Below are 16730 nucleotides of genomic sequence, written 5' to 3'. Positions count from 1 at the left end.
CACTGATTGGCATCCTTGGATGAATGGGTGGGCATCCCTGGTGGAATGGGTGGGCATCCCTGGTGGCCATGGGTGGGCAATCCCTGATGGCTCTAGTTGCATCCCCCAAGGGTCTGCACTGGTAATCAATGCTCTGATTACCAGCACAGACCCCCCCCTTGTCAGGAGAGCTGCCGATCGACTCTCCTCTACTCACGCCTATCAGGCTGGAGCTGAGGAAAGCCGATCAACAGCACTTTCTATTTACTATGTGACCATCTGCGATTGGACATGGCATATGATGTTGGCTCTTTACCGGGATCGGAGATGCGGTGAGTCAGAGTGACACACCGCACCACCGATCGGCGCACTGCGCCCCCCCGGGCACTCTATCCTGCTGGATATCATATGACGGCCAGTCAGGATAGTGCAACCACTTTGCCGCCATAATTTTGGTATATGGCGGGCTGCAAGTGGTTAAGCATGGGCAGTTAACAAAGGTACCATAAATAGTAAATAAAACACCAACAGGTGTAAATAATAATAAAGTATATGGTGTAAAATACACTGCTAAAAAATAAACACTTTTTAATCAGAGTATAGCATCAAGTCAATTAAACTCCTGGGATATTGATCTGGTCAGTTAAGTAGCAGAGTGGGTTGTTAATCAGTTTCTGGCTGCTTTGGTGTTAATAAAAATTAACAACTGGTGCACTAGATGAGCAACAATGAAACAACCTCCAAAATAGGAATGGTTTTACAGGTGGAGGCCACTGGCATGTTTTATCCTACTCATATTTTCTGACAGTTTTTCACTAGTTTTGCATTTGGCTAGGGTCAGTGTCACTACTGGAAGTATGAGGAGATATCTGGACCTTATAGAGGTTGCACAGGCAGTCCAACGCTTCCAGCATGGCACATCAATATGTGGCATTGCCAAAAGGTTTTCTGTGTCTCCCAGCACAATCTCAGGAGCATTGAGGAGATTCCAGGAGGCAGGCAGTTAATTTAGGAGAGCTGGACAGGGCCTTAGAAGGTCCTTACTCATCAACAGGACCAGTATCTGTTCCTTTGTGCAAGAAGGAACAGGATGAGAACTTCCAGAGCTCTACAAAATGACCTCCAGCAGGCCACTGGTGTGAATGTCTCTGACCAAACAATCAGAAACAATCTTCATGAGGGTGGCCTTAGGGCCTAACGTCCTCTAGTGGGCCCTTTGCTCACTGCCTGGCACAGTGGAGCTCAATTGGGATTTGCCATTAAACACCAGAATTGGCAGGTCCGCCCCTGGCATCCTCACAAATGAGATGGTCTGGGGAGGCATGTCGATGAAGCGACACACAGACCTCTAAAGGCTAGACAATGGCACCCTGACTGCCATTAGGTATTGGACCCATTGTCAGACCCTACACTGGTGCAGTGTGTCCTGGGTCCCCCCTGGTGCACAGGAATGCCTGGCCTCATGTGGCGAGAGTATGCAGCCAGTTCCTGGAGAATGAAGGAATTAATACCATGGAATGGCCCCCATGCTCGCCTGACCTAAATCCAATAGAACACCTCTGGGACATTATTTTTGTACATCAGACGCAACAAGGGTGCACCTAAGTCTGTTCAGGATCTCAGTGATGCCCTTGTCCATATCTGGGAGGAAATACCCCAGGACACCATCGGTCATCTCATTAGGAGCATGCCCTGATGTTGTCAGGCATGCATACAAGCACAAGGGGGCCATACAAACTACTGAGTACGATTTTGAGTCGCTGCAATGATATTTCAGCAAAATAAACTAGCCTACTGCATCATGTCTTCACTTTGATTTTCGGGGGTCTTTGAATGCAGCCCTCTGTAGGTTGATAATTACCATTTTCATCAAACGACGTGGAATCCTTTCATTCCTAAGACATTACCCAATCTATATCAGTATAGATATCCAGCATGATATTTTTCCCTATTTAGATTTGATGTGTTTTCAAAGTGTTCCTTTAATTCTTTTGAGCAGTGTATAAGCAGGGGCTCTATAAGAAACCTAACTTATTATATATTACAATAGGAATGATTGAGCCAATTATCCCATAAACTGAAATTTATGTAGGGAGTAATTTTTCATAGTAAGTATTCTTTCTTAAAACCAATACAAATTCACATTATCAATAACATCAGTAAATGATAGGATAGCATCAAATTGCCTTTGGCAGCAAGTAGGATATAGACTACAAAAAATTCTAGATGATAAGGGATTCTCATTAATAGTAAGGTGTAGCAATGCTAACTCAGCTGAAGGTTGTAAGAGTGAAGGAGTAAAATCAGAAATAGGTACAAATATGTCTCATGGGGAGTTCTTAGAAGATTTATAATGTCAAATTCATGTGAATGAATGGGTGTAGTCGATTAAATTGCAGTAAGTGTGCAACTTGTATATATGAATAAAAATACTGGTCTGGTACAGAGTAGGTGCTTTGGAGTTCAGTAAAGGGATTCAATACATGATTCAAAAATAGGTCCTGTTAGAGATGTATGCTCATCATTATTTAAAGACTTGCTGATCAGCCGTTGCAGACATAAGGCTGCAGGTCGGCAGGTTCCCGCTAAACACCATTCCCCCATTCACCAGCGGGGAAGCTGATCTGTGGGGCTGGTGGCCGCGATTGGCGCTGGGCACCCTTGATCGCTCCCTATTGAGACAGAATGGCGGTATGCTATTGTAAACACAGCAGAACCTTATTCTGTCAGCAATCAACACAGGGCTCCTGTGTTCCTCCTATTTAGTCCCTGTGTTGATTTCATAAGCCTGTCCTCCATACAGTTAGAAAACACCCTCTATGCATACATTTAACCTTTTTGATCGCCCCTGGTGTTAACCTCTTCCCTGCCAGTGTCATTAGTACAGTTTCAGTGCATATTTTTAGTACTGATTACTGTAGTAATATCACTGGTCCCCCCAAAAGTGTAAAAAATGTCAGTTAGTTCTCCAATCTGTACGCTGCAATGTTGCAGTCCCGCTCAATATCGCCGACCGCCAACATTACTAGCAAAAAAAAAATCAATAAATAAAATGACATTAATCTTTCCCCTAGTTGTAGACGCGATAGCTTTTGCGCAAACCAATCAAAATAGGCTTATTGGGATTTTTTTTACCAAAAATATGTAGCAGAAGACAAATTGGCCCAAAATGATGAAAAATTTAGATTTTTAATTTTTTCTTTGGGAATGTCATATAGCAGAAAGTGCAAAAAAAAAAAAAAAAAAAAATTGCAGAGGTGATTAAATACCACCAAAAGAAAGCTCTACTTTTTGGAAAAAAAGGACATATACGTTTATTTGGGAACAGCGTCGCATGACCGCGCAATTGTCAGTTAAAGTAACACAGTGCTGAATCGCAAAAAAATTGCCTGATCATTAAGGGTGAAAAATATTTTGGTCCAGAAGTGGTTAAAGGATGATTATGCTAAATATTTGGTTATCATTTAAGAAATTATTAAAAAAGAGCCAGTCTGTTGTTTGTCTTAATCCTGCCACTGTAGGGTTTGGCACATACGGGCCTGGTTCTCCTTGAACTAGGTATAGATCAGTGATCTTACAACTAACCCTATTGATAGGCAATAAAGCAACTTCATACTGTTAATCCATCTATCTTAACCAACTGTTATACATTACCTCCTGTAGTCTGATTTAATCGTGCTTGTTGCCTCATTTGATAAGCTTCAAAGTCAAATGCTTGACCTTCTTCATTACCATTATCATCTTCAATCCCATCAACAACTCTGTTAAATTGAAAATAAAGTCACTGTTTATTACCTTAAGTGAAATGTAAACCTGTAGAGCATAATCCAACATGACTATGATTATAATGCATATAATAGCTATGGTGATTGCAGTTGTATTGGGCTTTTACTAAATAAATAACTCAATACTGAGTCTGATACATTTTTTTGTATACATACAATAATTTTTTTTCCACTGAAATACTATTTGAATGTTTTAATGTTTAATTCATTTTTGAATAATGATGAAGAACAATGAAACACAATATAAAATAATAAATGCATTCAGATATGTCAGATAACTTCTAAATATTCCATACATTGTATACCAAAAAATTTACATAGCATTGTTGCCACACCTGAATTAAAGTGATTCTAAACCTTCAATTTTTTTTAATCATAAACCTGTCATACTTACCTGCTCTTGCCCAATAGGAAGCCACTTCCCAAGCCAATAGACACAGACAGTTTGGCTCAATCACACCCCTGCTCCCTTATCACAGGATTTGATTGACAGCAGCAGGAGCCAATAGCTTCCACTACTACCTCTCTGTCCTATGAGGAGAGAGAAAGAGAGAACGGAGAAAGCTGCTGCTCTCAGGCACAGCACTGGATCAAGCTCGGGCTCAAAAAAAAATACATAGAGGGACTGGGGGGGGGGGGGATCCTGTTCACAGGAGGTATTTTTTACCTTAAAGCAGAAAATGCATTAGGGTAAAAAACCTTAAGCCTTCTTTAGAGTCACTTTAAGATGCAGATGCTTGATAAGGAAAGTATGGTTACAGGTATTAGGTAAAAGGAAAAGTGTCATCTTGTCTGGTAAGAATCATATCTGCAGCAGCTTTACATCGGGTTATGGACCCAGCTACTGCCCCTAAGCTTTAGATACAGCAAAGCTGTCTCTGAAAAATAAAAAAGTCAGAAAGAATATATGATGACTACTAACAGTTTTTAATCAAAACACTGTAGTCTGAGAGTATAAAATGAAGTAGTCTGAGAGTATAAAATTAAGATGCTGCTGAAAAGAGAGAGTACAATGAAGTGTATACAAGAGCCTAGACCAAAACAACCTACAGATGATTGGACAGAGAATGATGAAAAAGTACTATATCATAGAGCAAATTGTAAACATATGCCAGGGAGAAACAGCAAAATAAATGTGGGAGGGATTACAGAAAGTACACAAGAGATATTAACCCTCTTCCAAAAAAATATATATATAATATATTCCAGCTTACAAATCATTAGATGTGTTGGCTGTATTAGTTTCCATATTTTTTATTTTCCCCTCTGCTCTTACCTGATGACCTGGCCAGTAACACACCTCCTGTATTAGAGTGTCCCCACTCTAGATGAATAGGCACAGGGGGAGTCACCTTTGGACAGCAGCATTGCCAGTCTGGGGGAATGCAAGACATATTAACAGAACAGGCAGGCTTTTCTAATGCAGGAGAGACTTGTTTTGTCTCTTCTGCAATAAAGCTACTTACCAGCCTCTACATAAGCAGCTAACTGCACAAATTCAGCAATGCAGCAACTGACGGAACTCCCACACATGCACAGGAGTGATGTCATCTCAGCCTGGCCAATAATAGCAACTGGCGATCAAAACCTGCAAGCCAGCCACCTGAAGAGGTTAGCGGCTGGTTGGGATATTCTGGGACAGCACATCGCTGGATTGAAGGCGAGTATAGGTTTGCTTGAAAGCTAAACTCCAGCTCACACCACAGTTGCACAAGCCAAACAAATTGCAGCCAATTTTAAGCTTGCACTGCAGTTACACAAATAGTTTTTTTTTTTTCATTTTGGAATGAAGGATTTACATAAATAAATGCTGACCACTGAGAACACCCCTGTCAGTGGTAAATGGTTTGGCTCAACCTTCTAACTGCAGAAGAGCTTGATTTGATTTGTTGAAAAACAACATACTTTCTGGCCAGGTCACCAGATAAAAATAGAGGAAAGAAAGCCTAAAAAAAAAAAGAATGCATAGGGAGCGTAGCTACCATGTGGGTAAATGGAAGCCTGAAAGCATAGCTCCTCACCACCTCCAGAGATCCCAGCCTTACAAGGTGTCTCACCACACTGTAAACCCCTGCCTTCCCATCCACTACTTCTGCAGCAACCCCGAGGATGACCCACAGGAAGAAGGACTCTCCTAAAAAACTCTCCAACTTCTTTCTTCCTGCAGAGTGAGTGCATGTCCAAGATGGTGCCAGTGGCAACTTCCCGCCTTCTGCAGCAGCTCATCACTGGCATCCCACAGCCCTCAGATAGCAAGGAATCACCAGCAACACCAATAAAGATCCCCAGATGCCTCCACGCTGCTCTCTCAAAGCCCTGCTAAAAGCAAACCATGGCTCTCCACAGGGACACCCTCATTTGAGGTAAGCAATAGCTGTATTTCACTAAATGCTACAAGGGAATTGGCTGAAACCATTAACTCCTTTCCTACTGCAAATCAGCCTATATCCAACACAACCCTGAAGGACATGCTGATATCCTTATGGGCTTCCTTACATGCTGACATGATTGCATATATGCAAAACTTTAAAGTTGAAGTACAGGAGCTGGGAGGGAGAGTGGACCATATAGAGTAGAAGCTGGTTGAATTTGCCTCATCACACAACTCCCTCATTGATGCACACAATGATCAGGAGGATGAAACGGAGAAACTTAAGGCTAAAATAGCTGACTTAGAAGACCACTCGAGGTGGAATAATGTTAAAATTAGAGGTATCCCTTAATCTGTCTAAAACGTACAGATTAATCAATATGCATGTGACATATTGATTGGCATTTGTATTCCTCACTTGGCTGCCAGCACACACGCTTGACACCATCTGAACCAAATAAGTTCACCTTGTGCATTGTCTTTAGAAGAGGCTTCCTTCTGGAACGATAGCCATGCAGACCAATTTGATGCAATGTGCGACGTATGGTCTGAGCACTGACAGGCTGACCCCCTACCTCTTCAACCTCTGCAGCAATGCTTGCAGCACTCATACATCTATTTCCTATAGACAACCTCTCGATATGACACTTAGCACGTGCACTCAACTCCTTTGGTCAACCATGGCGAAGCCTGTTCTGATTGGAACCTGTCCTGTTATAACGCTGTATGGTCTTGGCCACCGTGCTGTAGGTCAGTTTCAGGGTCTTGGCAATCTTATTATAGCCTAGGCCATCTTTATGTGGAGCAACAATTCTTTTTTTTTCAGATTCTCAGAGAGTTCTTTGCCATGAGGGGCCATGCTGAACTTCCAGTGATCGGTATGAGAGAGTGAGAGTGATAACATCAAATTTAACACACCATTCACACCTGAGACCTTGTAACACTAACAATTCACATGACACCAGGGAGGAAAAATGGCTAATTGGGCCCAATTTTGACATGTTCACTTAGGGGTGTACTCACTTTTATTGCCAGCGGTTTAGACAATATTGGCTGTGTGTTGAGTTATTATGAGGGGACAGCAAATTTACACTGTTATGCAAGCTGTACACAAAATCACCAGGGTATGTATACTCTTGATCAGGGTCATTTGGGTAGTTTCTGTTGTCATTATTTTTTTAAAAGAGTAAACACAGTTGATGTATAATAAATGGCTTCAGCCAAACGCTAACCATGAGTAAAAGAAAAGTTTTTGTGTTATCATTCATATTCTCAGAAAAATGGCCAAGAAATCATAATTTTCTGCCAGGGTATGTAAACTTATGAGAACAACTGTATATATATATATATATATATATATATATATATATATATAGTCTTATTCCATAGGATTCAGTGTTGAGTTGGTCCACCCTTTGCGGCTATAACAGCTTCATCTCTTCTGGAGAGGCTGTCCACAAGGTTTAGGACTGTCTATGGGAATGTTTGGTCATTCATGCAGAAGGGCAATTGTGAGGTAAGGCACTAATGTTGGAGAGAAGGCATGGCTTGCAGTCGGTGCTCTAAATCATCCCAACGGTGTTCTATTGGGTTGAGGTCAGGACTCTCTGTGCAGGCCAGTCAATTTCCTCCACCCCAAACTCGTTTATCCATGTCTTTATGGACCTTGCTTTGTGCACTGGTCCAAATCATTTGGTGGAGGGGGGGGGGGGTTATGGTGTGGGGTTGTTTTTCAGGGGTTGGGCTTGACCCCTTAGTTTCAGTAAAGGGAACTCTTAAGGCGTCAGCATACCAAGACTTTTTGGACAATTTCATGCTCCCAACTTTGTAGGAACAGTTTGGGGTTGGCCCTTCTTGTTCCAACTTGACTACCCACCCGTGTGCAAAGCAAGATCCATAAAGACATGGATGAGCGAGTTTGGGGTGGAGAAACTTGACTGGCCTGCACTGTTGCCAGTGGTTTAGACATTAATGGCTGTGTGTTGAGTTATTTTGAGGGGACAGCAAATTTACACTGTTATACAAGCTGTACACTCACTACTTTACATTGTAACAAAGTGTCATTTCTTCAGTGTTGTCACATAAAAAGATATAATAAAATATTTAGAAAAACATGAGGGGTGTATTCACTTTTGTGAGATAATACTTATGCTTTGCACACTTATGCCAATATAAAGAGACAACATACAGTATACAGGTGCACAGCAGAGTTTTCAATAATAGAAGGGGAACACTCAATTTATTACAAAACTGCTAATGACATTATAAGAGTCTGCTCAAAGAATGTACAGTATACTAAGTAGTACTAATGGCACTTTTCCACTGCAAGTACCGGCGCGTACCGGCTCGGCTCTACTCGGCCCTGCTTGGCCCGGTTTGCTTTTCCACTGCTGGTACCGCATGGTATAGTGTCAGAACGGTTCGGTACGGTACGGTATAGGTTTGCTTTTTTTTAGTACTAAAGTTAAGTGGGTGGGATAACAACGGGGTGAGTGGGATTCTCTGACCAATCAGTGGCTAGTAGTGACTGCATGCAAAGGATTGTGGGATATGGTACCAGTTTGGTACCTGTTGGAACCACAATCGAGTAGGTACTGTTTTTTCAGAGCTGTACCGTACCGTTCGGTTCCATGCAGTGGAAAAGCAAACCTATACTGTACCGTACCGAACCGTTCCGACACTATACCATGCGGTACCAGCAGTGGAAAAGCACAAAAGCGTGCCGAACCGTTATGGTTCCATGCAGTGGAAAAGCGCCATTAGTGAACAGATGATTCATTTATTTCCTGCAGAGATTTTCTTAAATCTCAGTTTTAGTGTTTTATAAAGAATAACATATCCTTGTATCAGATTTCATCCTGGGGTTATGTAACTGATGGGATTGTATATTTACATGGCTAAGAAATCTACCCTTATGGTTTTTTTTACAGTCCTTAACGTTTGCAGAAAATTGTCTCATTTATACTTTTTTCCTTATTAGCATTGTTATTTTGTTATTTTCATTATTATTAGCAGTATCGTAAACAATTGATTTGCAGTATAAAATTTAAAATGATTGGTACATTAATGACTGCAGGTACTGTCATATTTCAATATACTGGGGTTTTCAAACACAGACAACTGAGCAAATTCCTTTACAAGCCTGAATGTACTCCATGATTTGCTGACAATGTAATTATTTTTGAGCCTGAGGCATATAAATAATGTACCACGGCCTGTACAATGAAATTTGCTTGTATGTCACTATAACCTTATACAAATGGGAGCGAAGGCAAGGTATGTATCGTTATACATACAGTTATATTATGTGTGCATGTTAAATATAACTAGATATTATTTAAACACACATTCATTTTTTAGTGACACTTCCATATTATTATCTGCAATACTGCATAGATGGATGAAGCTCACATAAAACATATATGTGAAATGGAGCTACACTGCTTGACTGTGATACATGTATTTTATACAGAGACAAATGAGTCCCCCTTGCTGAGTCTATTTTAGTTTAGCTGACATTCTTGCTTTGCCTTTTATTTGTGAAAGTTGTCAATCATTTCAGGCTGGTACTTGTGAGTGCCCGAGGCAGAGGATCCAGGTCAGTTTCTCTATTTCCTGTGTGTCAAGACATGAGGAATAAAAGGGCAGAATAGATAAAATGACACTATTATTAGATGCAAGAGCCTTTCATTTCCCTATTATGACTAAAAAGGCTGCATTTAATAGCAAATTAGGCTCAAAATGGTGAATGAGTTTAACTCCCTATGTTTTTTTATTAGGTTAATGAAAGTAAAATTAAAAGGAACTTTCTATATTTAAATTAAATATTTTATACAGTTTTTGATTTAAAAACAGAAGCAAAGAAATTGGAATCCAACAGATAAAAGCCTGTGTTTAATAAAAATAACCCATGATAATAGAACCCTTTCTACAACAGTCAAAAAGCTGGGATCTGATGTATGCTGTGAACATCATGCTACCCTAGGCATTCCTGAATGATTATATCTCTTTTTTATAAGCTCCGCCCATTATATCATGTGATTATTTTGCAAAGGCAATTCAGTTGTATGTTTATGCCTCATGTCTAGGAAATATATAAAAAATGAAAAAATGTATATGGAGTATACTCAATCACTTAACTTAAAGTGGTTGTAATGGCAGAAGGTTTTTTTTAATCTTATTGCATAGAATGCATTAAGATAAAAAAGCCTTCTGTGTGCAGCAGCCCCCCTCAGCCCCACTAAAACTTACCTGAGATCCATATAGATCCATTGTTGCAGGAGTGTCTAAGCTGCCCGGGACTCCCCTCCTCATTGGCAGAGACAGTAGCGTGGCACCATTGGCTCCCTCTGCTGTCAATCAAAATCAATAAGCCAATGAGGAGAGAAAGAGGGAGAGGCCAGGCCACGGCTCAGTGTCTGAATGGACACAGGGAGCGGTGGCTCAGCTCGGGAGCCCCCATAGCAAGCTGCTTGCTGTGGGGCACTTAACAAGAGGGAGGAGCCAGGAGCACCAAAGAGGGACCCTAGAAGAGGAGGATCTGGGCTGTTCTGTGCAAAACCACTACACATAGCAGGTAAGTTTTTAAATGAAAAAAAAACTAGACTTTAGTATCACTTTAACCACTTGCCGACCAGCCGCTGCCTATATACGATCGGCAGGTTCCCGTGAATCCTGTACGGTGGTTCACAGGAGCGATCCTAGGGGCACATGCGTGTGGCCGGAGGTGCGTGCCTACTCGTCAGCAGAGGAAGCCGATTCATGGGGTCGGCGGCCCGTGAAGAGAGAACGGCGGTCTGCTGTTGTAAACACAGCAGACCGTTGTTCTCTCAGCTATCAATACAGAGCTCCTGTATTCCCCCTATTTAGGAACACAGGTCTCATTGTTGATTTCACAAGCCCACCCCCTTACAATTAGAAAACACCTCTTAGGCTCACATTTAACCCTTTAATCGCCCCTGGGTTAACCCCTTTCCTGCCAGTGTCATGTCTCCAGTAACAGTGCATAATTTTAGCATTGATTACTGTAGTAATGTCACTGGTCCCCCCCAAAAAATGTATTGGTTCAATCTGTACACCGCAATGTAGTATGCCACTAAAAATCGCCGATCGCCGCCATTACTAGTAAAAAAAATAAAATTAATAAAAATAACATAAATCTTTCCTCTAGTTTGTAGACGCGATAACTTTTGTGCAAACCAATCAAAATACGCTTATTGGGATTTTTTTTACCAAAAAAAGAAAGGATGAACAAAATTTATTTAAAATGTTTTTTTTTTTGGGAATGTTATATAGCATTAAAATAAAAAAAGCAGCGCTGAAAATGTATGTTCCGAAACAGTCCTTCAGTGTGATCTGAATAAACACTTGTGGAAAGAAACCAACGTATCCACCACCAAGGAAACCAAAGCATGCAGCCTCTTACCAGATAATACTGGATATTTAGATCTGATCAGGAAAAGGCATAAGTCAATCACTTGGACTTTCGGATCCGGTCACATGATCCTCATAGGCACAATTTCCAAGGAATATACCCCCTGATGATGTCAGCTATGACGAAACATGTCGGGAGGCGCCTAACCACATGACTGGTGTTACATGCCATTGGAGGTCGGCCATACTTTTGGCTTGAAACAAATTCACACCACATCTTTGGAATTTTGCTTGTTTGCTTGTTTTATTGGAGAAAGTGTGAGTATCCTGTGTGCAGATTTTATCAGTTTAATAAATACTTTTTAAAAATATCTGTGCAATGATTGCTCTGTTATTTCTTCATGTATATGGGGTTCATTGCCATCCACTCTTTGTCATACTCAGTAATATTGCATTTTGCAGCTCATTTAAAAAATGCAGGCTGCACTATGGGGCCTGTGGTATCCTACGGAATTCTCTCAGCTTGACACAGCAAAACAATGGAGGGAAGTCAGCCATGTGGTTTTCACAGGTCACGTGATTATCCAAATTCTTTAATAGCATGCTACCTGCTTCAAAGTTCTAAAGCCACCAAGCACTAAGCACATTTAGGAATCGCGCCTTGGAGTTTTAATAACATGCAAAGCTATTTTTTTTTTTCAAAGGAGCGGTATTATTGTGGTATGGCAATACCATTGCTTTTTGAACAGAACCCTTTGTAATGATATGACATATGTATTTGTATATGAAGCGCTGTATAATACATAAAGAATTTCTAGGTGTATCAATGCAATATATCACTAACAAGTTAATGTAATAGGTTGTTTTGAACATGGTTTTGTCATTTTAGGAAATTCGATAAATTACATAAATTTATTGTACCTTTACAGTATGTTCCAACGTATTTTTTGTTTTGGTTCTAAAGTGATTATTTAAAAAACTGCTAGAGTACTGTGTAGACCATCAAACCATAGTACACAGAGGTGGTTTCATGGTTCCTCAACAAAAAAACATTATCTGAATCCTCTCAACACCCCTAGATCTCACTGCTCCTACAGTTCTTTTGTTGATCGGAGCCACAAAAATCTAGAGGTGGCCATAAGAGGGAATCAAAATAAGGAAAAATGATTGCAAAATTTGGTGTTGCTCTAAGCACTGTCCTATGAGTGATTTATTGTGAATACAGACCTAAATCATTACTGGGCAGTGTAAAAACAGATTATATTTCTTTTAAAATATTTTATATGATGTAAAGTTAGTATTAAGGCATCAATAAGCAGTATGAGTTATTTTAACTGTTTGTATTGTTGTATTTTATATATCTTCTCACCTAATATCACTATTTAAAGTGATACTAATGTCTCGTTTTTTTAAGGTAAAAATAACAAACATGTTATACCCACCTGCTCTGTGCAGTGGTTTTGATCCATGATCCTCCTCTTCTCTGATCCCTCTTCGATGCTCTTGGTCCCTCTCTTCTGCTGAGTGCCCACAAAGCAAGCAGCTTGCTATAGGGGCACCCAAGGCAAGCCACAGCTCCCTGCATCCATCTAGGCACGGAATGGCTGCCCGGCCCAACCCCCTTTCTCTCCTAGATTGCATTAAGATAAAAAACCTTTTGCCTTTACAACCACTTTAATATCACTCATCAATCATGCTGCATACCCAATGATAAAAATGGTTTTGTTTAACTTACTTTCCACACTACTAAGTACACAGGTGAGTTGGACCACAGCTCTTTCACACAAAGTAGCTGTCGGGCATTCCAGAAGTCTGAAAACTGCTCCAATTAATACCACTGCTCATAAAGAGAGCACTGTTGATTAGAACAGTGCTCGAGGGAAGTGCCAGCCTGGAGAGCCAGATCATGCTTTTTTTTGTGAGAGTTTTGGTCCAACTCTGGGTTTTTTAACACTTGCTGCAGAAGAAAGTGCAACAAAAAAAAAATATATACATAAATAAATAGAAACCCAGAGATTTTTCTTACTGTACATGCCACCTGACTGCAATAGGGTGATAAATAACAAGGGTTTAAATGGGCTTTAAAGCTCATTCCCAGGCAAAGGAGATTTTAGATACTATTTGTTTCACTTTTATATTTCAATCTGTTTAGTGAAGATTTTTAAAACAAGTAGTCCAGTAAAAGAACAAATGATTGACATTTGGTCACTGTGCTGCCACGCAGCTTTAACTGTCTAGCAGTTGTTATTACATGTTACGTTATGCTATGATATTGGTATCTTCCTAGCACCCCTGCTGTTTCTGGCTAGATGGTTTCTCCCATCTCCATTTTCCTACTGTAACTGCCATTTTGTTTAGTTGTTATGAGGAGACTGCAGAGTGTGGAAGCTGTGTAACTTCATTGTAAATTTACCTATGGAAAAGCCTCTATGTTTATGCCTTTGCTAACTTGAAGCATAAAGAAGCATTGGAGAACACCTCTGGAGTCTTTATTCATTGAGTAAACTATCTGTTAAAGCCATCATTCAACCTGCTGCACACACTTACAGACTGGGTATCTACAAGAGGGTCACAGGTACAATCGATGCTGAGACAGAACAGTAAATTTACAGGAGTACACAGCTTCAAAAAGTAAATTTCCAGGAATACACAGCTTCAGAGAGTACAGTTCCAAAAAGTACTTGAAGTAAATGTCCATGGTAATATACAGCTTCAGAACTGTAAGTACCAAACTTGTCTGTGAGTCACCAGAAGCATTACTCTGCATATGAAACCAGCCACCTATTACTGCTTCATTACTGTTACAGCCTTCTGAGGTGATCCAGTTTGAACTAGTTCCAGTACTAGCCACTATTGTAACAAAAAAATACCTCAGCCAGCCTGCTTAATAACAGAAGTCACTACTTACAGAGCTGAGCTCTGGCAGATTTCTAACAAGACACCAGAAATACAGTACTTATTATGTCTGACAGAGATCTCACAGAGTTACCTGCATTTAGTCAAGATAAAGCAGACTCCTTACTTCATTCTGCTCGTCCTGTCAGAGCCCCTCACCCATCCTTGAAGGCAAGGGAGGTTTATGAAGCAAGTAAGGAAGAAACATCTAGTAACCTGACTGCATTATGGGAAAAGACTTTAAGTTGTATAACAGCCACTAATGTAACTAGCAACAACTCTGAGCAATTGAACACTGCTCTCTCAAGGGTTAAGAAGGCATTTGAGAATTATAAAAGACTTTCTGAGAAGTACTATTCCCTATTGTCACATTCCAACATAGAGGAAGCTGCATTGGAATTAAAGGACTTTACTTCTAATGACCAGCAGAGGCATAGTACATATCTTGAAGCAAAGGCACAGATAGAAGGGAGATTGGCACAGCTATATGAGACTATATCCTGTAACTCTGCTTCTTCAAGACACTCAGGAAAATCTTCTAGGTCTGCCCGCTCATATCATAAATCTTCTTCTAAGTCATTGCGGTCCTGCTCTATAAGGTCAATACTGAGCGACCAAATTCTCAAAGCTCGCCAAAAGGTTGCAGTAGCCCAGGTTCAAGCCGCCTGCTCTGAAAAAGAAGCAGCCATCAAGGCAGAAGCTAAATGCAAGGAAGAAGAAGCTAAATGCAAGGAAGCAGAAGCTAAATGCAAGGAAGCAGAAGCTAAACGCATTCAGGCAAGAATACAAGCAGAAACAGAGGCTCAGCTAGAAATTCTTCAGAAGAATAGAGAAAAGGAAGTAGCTTTAGCAGAGTTATCTGTCTTGGAACAAGCCCTATTGGAAGAAGAAGGAGCAGCTTGTACCAGCTTGGCTGCTTTTCAAGACCCTGTGGAAAGGACCCTACAGTTTGTCTTAACTCAGAACCACGACAATACAGTCCCACCTACAGTTGGAGATTCTTCTCATAATCATCAAGCAAGTGGATCAGAAGGCAATGTGTCGCCAAAGCAAGCTGGTCAACTAGACGCACCTACTAACAGAGACCCTCCACAACTACCGCACGTCACAAAATCAAGTGAATCAACCTACGCAGCTCATGTGCCACCACAACCCTATGTGCATAGAGATTACAAGGGCACAGCAGAAGACTACAGAATGAACTCTATACCCCCTTTGATACAGCTCTCTTTAACTTCAAATGCTCAGAGACCTTCAGATGACAGACCCTTACCTAGATTAAACCCGTATGCAACACCTTTCTCTCTACCTACCAGCCAACATCATATACCAACCATGGTCCAAGACGGCGCACCATCAGTAGACCCTGTGGCTATAAAAACTGAAAGCACTGACATTGCAGAGTTCAGCAAGTATATGATTCGACGAGAGTTGATTACAACTGGACTGTCTAGATTTGATGACCGCCCAGAGAACTACAGGAGTTGGAGATCTACATTTAGGGCGGTAACCAAGAACTTGGACATTGAACCTCAAGCAGAACTTGACTTACTAATAAAGTGGTTGGGGCGTCAATCTTCAGAACAAGTAAAGAGACTTAAATCTGTCTACATTTATAACTTTAAAGCAGGCCTTGATGCTGCCTGGGAACGTCTAGAACAAGACTATGGGAGCCCCGAAGTCATTGAATCTGCCTTATTCCAGAGACTAAACAACTTTCCTAAAATCTCTGTTAAGGACAATCATAAGCTTAGAGAGTTAGGTGACCTCCTTCAAGAACTTGAAATTGCTAAGTTAGATCCTAGTTTACCAGGTCTTAGCTATTTAGACACTGCTCAGGGCGTAAATCCTATTGTAGCAAAGTTGCCTAGTTATCTTCAGGGAAAGTGGACTAGTGTAGGATCAAAGTATAAGTATGAGCATCGTGTTTCCTTCCCTCCCTTTTCTTATTTTTCAGAGTTCGTGCGGAAGGTTGCAAGATCCAAGAATGACCCAAGCTTCTTCTATCCAGATACAACCACCATTCCTTTAAGTACTTCAAGGGGTATTGCCACCAACGGTAAATTCAAGGATTTAAGGCATCCTATTGCAGTGGGGAAGACCGCGATAGCATCCAACGTCTTAGCTACAGACATCAAAGCTAGCAATCTTAATCAACAGTGTCCTATTCATAATGCGCCACACTCTCTCTCCAAATGTCGTGCATTTAAGGACAAGCCTATTGAAGAACGCAAGTCATTTCTCAAAGAGCATAATATCTGTTTTAAGTGTTGTGCATCCTCCGATCATTTAGCTAGAGACTGTAAGATCGCCATCAGATGTTCTCT

At 40.8% G+C, this 16730-nt stretch overlaps 1 protein-coding gene across 5 annotated transcripts in view; it reads right to left on the bottom strand.

Moving 5' to 3' along the window:
• KCNH8 (potassium voltage-gated channel subfamily H member 8) overlaps positions 1-16730 on the bottom strand; it is a 675597-nt gene that overhangs the window by 34494 nt on the left and 624373 nt on the right. For all 5 annotated transcript variants that reach the window (XM_082259173.1, XM_082259175.1, XM_082259174.1 and 2 more), the window contains one exon: positions 3634-3740. In XM_082259173.1, the coding sequence (XP_082115299.1) occupies positions 3634-3740 (107 nt within the window). The remainder of the gene's footprint in view (positions 1-3633; positions 3741-16730) is intronic.

Source organism: Pelophylax lessonae (genome assembly GCF_965119305.1).
Source record: "Pelophylax lessonae genome assembly, chromosome: 5".
Classification (NCBI taxonomy): Eukaryota; Metazoa; Chordata; class Amphibia; order Anura; family Ranidae; genus Pelophylax; species Pelophylax lessonae.
The sequence above is the reverse complement of the archived record's forward strand: the minus strand, read 5'-3'. Positions and strand labels throughout refer to the sequence as shown.